The sequence below is a fragment of the Diplotaxodon limnothrissa genome, linkage group LG5 (genome assembly GCF_057381915.1).
Source record: "Diplotaxodon limnothrissa isolate DT_005_m linkage group LG5, D_limnothrissa_male_GT1.1, whole genome shotgun sequence".
In the NCBI taxonomy this organism is placed as follows: Eukaryota; Metazoa; Chordata; class Actinopteri; order Cichliformes; family Cichlidae; genus Diplotaxodon; species Diplotaxodon limnothrissa.
The window spans coordinates 35,570,799-35,579,915 of record NC_140600.1 but is presented as its reverse complement, the minus strand read 5'-3'; the positions used below and the strand labels follow the sequence as shown (position 1 = coordinate 35,579,915).

At 37.7% G+C, this 9,117-nt stretch overlaps 1 protein-coding gene across 1 annotated transcript; it reads right to left on the bottom strand.

The window, feature by feature from the left end:
* Positions 1-3,908: 3,908 nt before the first annotated feature.
* Positions 3,909-5,173, bottom strand: pxmp4 (peroxisomal membrane protein 4). The gene is made up of 4 exons (XM_085354653.1): positions 5,050-5,173; positions 4,756-4,818; positions 4,436-4,634; positions 3,909-4,340 (listed from the first exon to the last, which is right to left on the bottom strand). Exons 1-4 carry the CDS (start codon positions 5,160-5,162, stop codon positions 4,071-4,073), a joined length of 645 nt encoding a protein of 214 aa, XP_085210779.1. The 5' UTR covers positions 5,163-5,173; the 3' UTR covers positions 3,909-4,070.
* Positions 5,174-9,117: the final 3,944 nt, after the last annotated feature.

Genomic DNA, 9,117 nt, shown 5'->3' with positions numbered 1-9,117 from the left:
GCCCATCTGCATTAACATGTTCAATATACTGTGCAATCAGTGATGTTCTTTTGCATACTTTGGTTGGAACAAGTGTTTAACCTTTCAGTATGACGCAGTCTGGCCATTTTCCTCTGACTTTTGACATCAACAAGTGATTTTCACCCTGAGAGCTGCAGCTCACTAGATATTTTCTCTTTTTAGATGATTCTCTGTAATCCCAGAGATAGTTGTCCATCAGTTCAAGCATCAGTTTCTGAAAGACCAGTCTATTCACGCCCTCTGGATGACGTATTATCCTTTTCACTATTACCACCTTTATATTTCAAAGTAAAATATCAATATCAATATTAACAGTTTGTTGCAAAACACTTGCTTATTTTGATAATCTCCACAGCTTTAAAATTTCAGGTATCTGGTGGTTTTCATAGTTGTCTTTTACATGGGCAGCCTCCCTGCCTGACATTGGAGATGAGATACTAAACTATGAAAGATTTTATCTTGTTTGAATCCACTGGAAAAAATGTCCATCTATTCTAAAAAATAAATTAGACTCCCACATGCTTTCACGCTTTGATTACATTAAAAAGAGTCACAAAAATATGCATACCAACCCACCTAGTCCACCCTGTTACTGTGGAAAACAGTAACTGGGTGGACAACAAGAAAGAGCATGTTTTATGCTTAAGTCAACTATTATTATTCGTATGATGCACAACAGGGTTGCGTGTGAATAGAAATTCTTTTTTAACATTTTTATAAGCCATATGATCAAATTTACAAAAATACTGGTTTATGTTGTAAATAAATGTAACCTGGTGGACATGTGATGATAAACCATCAGTGAACCACTGTGAAACATGAAAAAATGGCTGATGAAAGAGTATTTTCTCTTTGTCTAGTAGATGATTTTCCTTCAAAAATATATAACGAACTATAAGCAATAAAACTAGAGGACCAATGAAGAGTGTGTTTCTTTTTATACAATTTTAAAAGAAAATGTTAGCAGATAAACTGGAAACAATTTTTTTTCATGTTTCTTGTTTGACTTTATGAATTGTTGGGTTTCTTAGCAGGATAACACATGAGACCAGAGTTGGAGTCTATTTTCAGACAAATAGACCACTTTCACAGACTTCCCTCTGGGTTTTGCTTTATCTCTATGATTGTTTATTCTGTATACCTACTGCTGTAAAAACAACTTTTTCCCAGCAGACATTTTATCACGCACACAGATGACACTGCTTTAGTAAGCCCCTACATGATTTGTTAAGGTAAATCATCATGGTAACAATAAGCAATAAGTTGTTAGGAACTGCGTTTCCTATTTTAGAAAGTGGCATCTTCTTTTTTGCCTCCTCTTTTCAACTCTTGCCATCCGCATGGCACTATTGCCCCCACTTGCTCACAAAAGAAAAGATCTTTAGTTCCATATTGGTGTATAGAAATATCATGATTTTCCCAGAGGGACAAATAAATATAGATGAGTGACAAAGGCCTTTTCTTCTTTTCTTTTCTTGTCTACATTTCTTAATGCAAAATGAAGACATTTAAAATGATGTCAAATGCAATGAGGCTACATGAATATTAAAATCACCCTCTGTAATTATTTTATCTGAGCTGAATACTAAAAAAAAGCTGAGCACTTAAAAAAGAGAGATTAGACTTAAGGGGCAGGAGGAAAAATGGACAACAACAAATAACAACAACGCTTTCCAGTTAGGGTGGCTAAGAGTAAGGTTTTCAAATGAAAGACATGTGGTTTTTATTAATTATACATCTCCCTCAACTCTGTAAGGCAAAAGGTTAGAGCAGCTATCCATAAATGAGTAACAAAGCTAAACTATGAAGACAAAATTGGCCATTACATACATTCATACACACTCATGTGCAGCTTTCCCCCCTCTGTCACTTTATCTCTTTACACGAACATTCCTTAGGTTTTGTAATTCATTGATTAATCCACCTCAAATAAGTTGCTGCACAAGGATATGGAGTTTTGCCCCAGAATAGAAGCGTGGGAGGTTAGCTATTTGAAACTCATCATTGTTCACTCTGGTTTGCCTTTTAATGAAACTAGCATCATCATCATCATTGCGCAAATGTTTTTGTAGTGAAGGAGCGCTCACCCACTTATAATTACAAGCACGCACAATATCTTGGGTGGGAAGCATTTTTGGAGAATGAGTACTGACTCGCTCTCATGAATTTTAACTGTTGCTTTCTATGTTTCATATCTGCCTGGATTATACTTTTCTTGCTCAAATCGTAACATAAGCCATTTGTTGAAAAGTGTTAGTGTAAGAGTGAACAGTACTGTGTTGCATTATTTTACATCAACAGTGTTTTTAGTTGAAGTTGTTTGATATTTTATTTTTTAACATTTGACATTTAACAAGTAACACCAGTGCCTTTTAGTCGCAGCACATATATAATCTTTTTTTGTCTACACAGAACTGTTCATGAAGTACGGTGTAAGTGCACTTAGTCTATATTTACTTTTAACAGAGAGTATTATCTAAATTATAGAAATAAGCACATTCGTTCAGAACAGCCCTTTTAAGGTGTTATAATAATATGTACAGTATTATTACCACCAATGGGTAAGTAAAATTCTGATGCTCTAAAGCATGGATTGTCGTGGCCAAATTAAAGGTGTTTTTTATTTTTTATTTTATATATCGTTAGTGTTATTTACCAATGGAGAGCATAAAGTAACATTAAATTGAAACATTGAAAGTCATCATCCATGTCACTGTCACTTCTCATTTGAATTTTGCATCAAAAGTGATTCTGTAAGTTTGACACTAGGATGTAATTTCATAAGGAATGCATAAGCACAAGTACTATTATCATCAGTGAGCTGACAGTTCTAGCTGAAATACCTGGCCACCTGGGGGTGTTCTGTGTGGGGTTTGCATGTTCTCCCAGCGCATGCATGTACAACATGCCCAAAAGTCTGCATGTGAATGACTGTCTCTGTGTGATAGGCCTGTTATAGACTGCCCTGGGTGCAGGTCTCTCTCTGTGTAACAGTTGGGTTAGGCTCCAACACCGCTGTGACCCTGAATTGTCCAAGCAGTTAAAAATGGATGGATTCTTCTAGTAAATGTATACATTACCATTAATAGCATTTTTAAAGTAATTAATATTTCAATTCAAATAACAGACTGTAGAACATTTTTAACAAGTATACAGTAGAGAATGCACCTGCTTAATTCAACCAACTAAACTTGTTTTTTCTTGAAACTGGCCACGTTGGACCAATTTTGTGAATAAAACTAGAAAACCTATGCAACGTTGTTGAACAATATGCTATTGTTCAACAAAATGATGCAATCAAAAAGTGATGATTAACCCTTTGAAGATTTCACTCTACATTAAATATTATATAACAATGGCACACCTTGAGTCACTAAGACAACCTAACAAAATCTGCAACATGCAAATCCAGTATTTCTTCTGCATGCATTGCTGGGAGGAGTTCAGGCGTAAGCAGTATGAAGAAATCATTATTTCATAAAAAAAAAAACGCAAAGAAATACGTGTCATTATGCTTCATCATTCAAACTTGCAGAATGCATTGCAGAAAGAACATTAACAGTTCATATATAAGTTAAAAATAACAGCTGCCATTGCTTTGTTACTGAATGAATGTTAAAGAATGTTTTAATTTTTTTTTAAATAAATCAGCTGACAACTTGAGGTGACACAAATATGTCAATGTGTAGCTACAGGTTTACAAGAGATAACAGAAATTTAATTTAGTTGTTTATTAATTCTTCAATTATACAGCAACTACATTTAGTGACATAGCTCTGGAAAATCAGAATCTCCAACAATCTGTACAATCAGATAAAATATGAACACAAAATCATAGGAAGTACTGCAACCATTGCCTTTCAGCAATGGTACTTAAATATGATGGTTGAGCACTTTAGCGAGAAACTTGGTTGATACTGACAAACAGAAAAGAATTAGGACATTCAAATACAAACTTCAGTGTCAAACATTTAAAAAGGCAAAATTCAATCATATTTAGAATAGTGATTAAAAAAAGATTATTTTACAAAAAATAAAACAATAAACCTTCAGTTTTGGGCAGCAGTCCTTGGCTTATTGTAAACTAGGAAGTCTGAGATGTCATGCCACACGTTGCTGTCATGATAGAGGTAGTTCATGGAGGACTGCAGTGATGGCTGGAGTGTATGTGGGTAATACTCAAACAACCACAAGACGATACCCCAAACTAGCGTGGCAAAGAGTGGGAAAGGGTCATGCTTAGGCTGTGGGATGAATCCTTTCTCTACAGCCAGCCGAGACAGGGCGAACAGGATTCTGGACAGCAGGTACATGTTGATCTAGAGTAGAAAGTAAAGAGTTGTATAATCGGAACACAGACAGATGCAACAGGCAAGTTTGAAGTTTGACACCCACAGGCTGCAGTTTGTCCTACCTGACTGTTAATGTTGTTGTTATCGCCAAACACTAACCATCCACCAACACAGGCAGCCAGAAATGAGTGAGACTGTAAACTCTTTCCTTGAAGTTTCTGCTGCAAAGCTTGCAGTCCTTTGTACGTGAACACAAAGCACGCCAGGTTTCTGGAGTGGGTGTATGTGGCCTTCAAAATGGCTTTGAACTTGTCGTTTAAACTAGAACACAGGAGGAAAACGGGATGTTTTAACACTTCAGAGGCACGCGACGTGTAGCACAGGGTTTGTTTGGGGTTTTTTTTTTTTAAATATATATATAAGCTTGAGATTTATGCCTTACCTGCCACTTCTAAATAGAAATGTCATAACCAGGGCATGTGGTGCTCTGATTTTAGCCCCATATCTGAGAAATAAACAGAGTGTTATATAAGTGCTTCGCTACCGGCTAAAAATCTCCACTTATTGTTATTATCCTCAGCTGCTGCTAAATCCACCGCCAAGTTACCAGTCTGGCTCTCTGCCATGACAGAGAACAACAGCTAAAGGAACAAGTGCAATAGTCCAGCTGATAGCAGTGTAAGTTTAAATAAGTAAATAGCGTAGTTAAGCTCGCAGGGTGCTCCACTGAACTCACACAGCGCCGTTCCTGAATCCCTTCAAAACTGCCAACGCCGCTTTGTATTTCTCCTGCTGTAGAAGATTATTGACGGTATACAGAAGAGTTCTTATCAGATCAGGACCTGCCATGACTTTCAACGGAGCCGAGGGGAAACAGATACAGGTGGGACACAACAGTGCAGAATGCTGTGCCACATTAAAAACGCACCCTGTAGCCGAGTTCTATTAAAGGTTCCTATGCGTGCAGAAGCGCAGCTCAGTGAGATGAAACTAACACTGAAGGGGAAAGCTCTAAAACACCACAAAACAGTACAAGTATTGTGTGGTTACTGAAAGTAAATAAAATCGTACAGGACGTGTCTTTACTCTTAGTTTTTTTTTTTTCAACACAGTGTTACACCCCGGCCTAGGCAACCGGGGTGCAACGCAGAAAAACAAAGATAAGGAAAAATAAACCACGAAGGCCCTCCACCAAAATCCCAAAACGAAAATATCCCATGACGAAAGTATTTACAACAGACTATTTATTTATAACAAAACACCAAACTATTTACAACACGGGGGAGATCGCGACCATGACACACTGAAACACAGGGTTTAAATACATAAAGGGAGCAATCAGGAAAATGGACAACAGGAGGGAAACACAGCTGGGGCAAATTAGAACTGACGAGACAGGGAAACGTAAACTGAAAACACTAAGATAACACAGACCTTCAAAGTAAAACAGGAAACACATGACAGTCACGCAAAAACAAAACACTGACAACACCGAAACGTAACAGTTCCCCCCACCCAAAAATCAAACATTTAACACCAAGTGAAAAGTTTGATCCAGACAGATGAAGCCGATGAAGGCTGGAGCGGTCCCACTGACCCTCCAGCAGACGACGAAGGCTGGAGCAGTCCCACGGACCCTCCAGCGAAGGCGGATGAAGGCTGGAGCGGTCCCACGGACCCTCCAGCGACGACAAAGGCTGGGGCGGTCCCACGGACCCTCCCCTCAGCGAAGGCAGACGAAGCTGATGAAGGCTGGAGCGGTCCCACTGACCCTCCAGCAGACGACGAAGGCTGGAGCGGTCCCTCGGACCCTCCAGCGGAGACGGACGGCTGAAGCGAAGGCAGATGAAACTGATGAAGGCTGGAGCGGTCCCACTGACCCTCCAGCAGACGACGAAGGCTGGAGCGGTCCCTCGGACCCTCCAGCGAAGGCGGATGAAGGCTGGAGTGGTCCCACGGACCCTCCAGCGAAGGCGAATGAAGGCTGGAGCGGTCCCACGGACCCTCCAGCGAAGGCGAATGAAGGCTGGAGCGGTCCCACGGACCCTCCAGCAGACGACAAAGGCTGGGGCGGTCCCCGGACCCCCCAGCGAAGGCAATCCCGGACGAGCCCCCATATGTTACACCCCGGCCTAGGCAACCGGGGTGCAACGCAGAAAAACAAAGATAAGGAAAAATAAACCACGAAGGCCCTCCACCAAAATCCCAAAACGAAAATATCCCATGACGAAAGTATTTACAACAGACTATTTATTTATAACAAAACACCAAACTATTTACAACACGGGGGGAGATCGCGACCATGACACACTGAAACACAGGGTTTAAATACATAAAGGGAGCAATCAGGAAAATGGACAACAGGAGGGAAACACAGCTGGGGCAAATTAGAACTGACGAGACAGGGAAACGTAAACTGAAAACACTAAGATAACACAGACCTTCAAAGTAAAACAGGAAACACATGACAGTCACGCAAAAACAAAACACTGACAACACCGAAACGTAACAACAGTCAGGATATCTGCTTAAATCCAACAAAATCTGAAGTAAACTTTAACTCGATGAAAACTACACAAAAAACGAACAAACAAAAAAAATGGAAAAAAGAAAATAAGTAAATAATCAAAAAATACCGAAGTGTAGTAAAACTCTAATGTTATTTGAAACCGCTCCACCTGTTGAAAAACACACTTTAAAAAAGAAAAACAGAAAAATATATTTACAGGTAATTTAGCTGAAAACTCTTCAGTATTTTGCACAATGCCACAAATGACATGAGGAAAAGAGCCTACTGCACCTCATTATTATTGCACTGCAATTTATTGCTGACTGTAAATTAAATGCCTAATTTTTGATACATTACTGCACTAGTTATTCATCTTCTGCTTATTACATAATGCAAATGTGAATATCTCATATGAAAACTGAAGTGTTTTTATGTCAACCTTCACTTTAAATGCAAGCCTAAGACCAAAGACCAGTTTTTGACTTTATCCTGCAAGAACGGTTACAAATTTTAGGATGTTAAAATAACAACAAGGAGAGGGCATAATTTGTTTAGAGGTATCAGCATGTACACATGCAGTATTCTAGCACATTTGCCAAGACACCACCCATGTAATTCAGGCAGACACTTTACTTATGTAATAGATTCATACAGTTCCCCATCATTTCTTGTTCTTATCTTTAGAAATGTCACCTTGATAACTATTAATAACTTATAGTAGATAACTCTAGTAGAAATAAAAAGTACCATATGCTTATAATTCAGAAGTCAAGTTTTAAAGAAACAATAATTAATATTATGTAACAGAACAATTAGCAGACAGCAGTTTCTGAGTCACAATGTTAAGTAATGGCTTATGACATGCACATACAGTGGTGTGGTGAGTACTATTAACGTTGTTCTTTGGGGTGGAAGAAAACCTATTCTAAAAACATGCTCATTTCTTATTTTAGTAGAATTTGTTCTGTCTATTAAACAAAACAACTAAATATGAAACTTTAAGGAAACTGTGTTAGTCATTTAATTATTGCATATTACATAATGTAAGAGTGGATGCTTCATACAAGTACTAATGTAAAATTATGCAATGAATTCTAATTGTTATTTTTGTGCTCTCCACTGTATATTTTGTGATTCTTATGTTTTTTGAAAGGCATCACCCTTTTAACCAGGATTTCAAGTAATACTTACATCCACACTATAAATGCTGTCTAGAAAATCATTCTGTACAATACAATTATACAACTGTTTATGACTTGTATAGTTCATATTTCATAATTCTGTATAGTTTCATATTTATATCCTGTTCATAGCTTGTACACTCACTACAGCCTGTACATACTTATAGTTATAACATATTCATAACATACCTTCATACCATGTACATTGTAACATACCCATAATAGACCCATGGTTTGTACCCTCTCTACAATAGACCCATTTTTGTAATATATCTATATAACTATATTATTGCTAATATATATATTGCTAAAGCACTTTCTGGGTGGATGCAAACTGCATTTCGTTGCCTTGTACCTGTGACATGTGCAATGACAATAAAGTTGAATTCTAATTCTATTCTACAACATACAGTTGAAAGAAAGCAACACAACATTCTCAAAAGTACAAACAGCATAGTGAAACAGTGCTAGAACTTGGTAGTTCACTCACTGTTTCAGCTGTTACATAATGGAGTAAGCATCCTCCTGTTAAATGATGTTGCCAAGAGCCATCTTACATACCATCTGGTGTATTCTGGTACATTCTCTGTGTCAACACCCATCAACATACCCAGCATATGTAGTTTTGTAACAAAGAGAGTTCTCGTTTTCTTTCATGTATCTTCTGTGTGTTTTCAAAGACAGCAGTTCTTACATAATTTAGGTCACTTTGCTAAAAGTAAATGAAGACAGCACTCTGACAAAACTGTTGGAGACAGAGATAGATTTGTTTGGGAAATTTCAGCTCACAAAGGGCAACAATAAACCCAGCAAGATGAAGAGATCAATTCAAGTGGAAGACAACATAAAAAAAAAATTATTCAATTAGACTGGGAAGAAATATACTTACAAAATGAATGAGTTGTGTGTTGTAAGTTATTGTAATGTACGTGTACAAAATACCCATCACACTTTCAGTGTTTTAATTGTTTTATTGCTCTTTTTTAAATCTACTAAATCCATTGATACAAGAAATTCATCTTCCTAATATTTATCCACAAACTTCCACTTGTGTATAAAAAATGTTAGTCTACTATTCGAATGACTGTGCAATCAGAACAAGTCAAACACCATT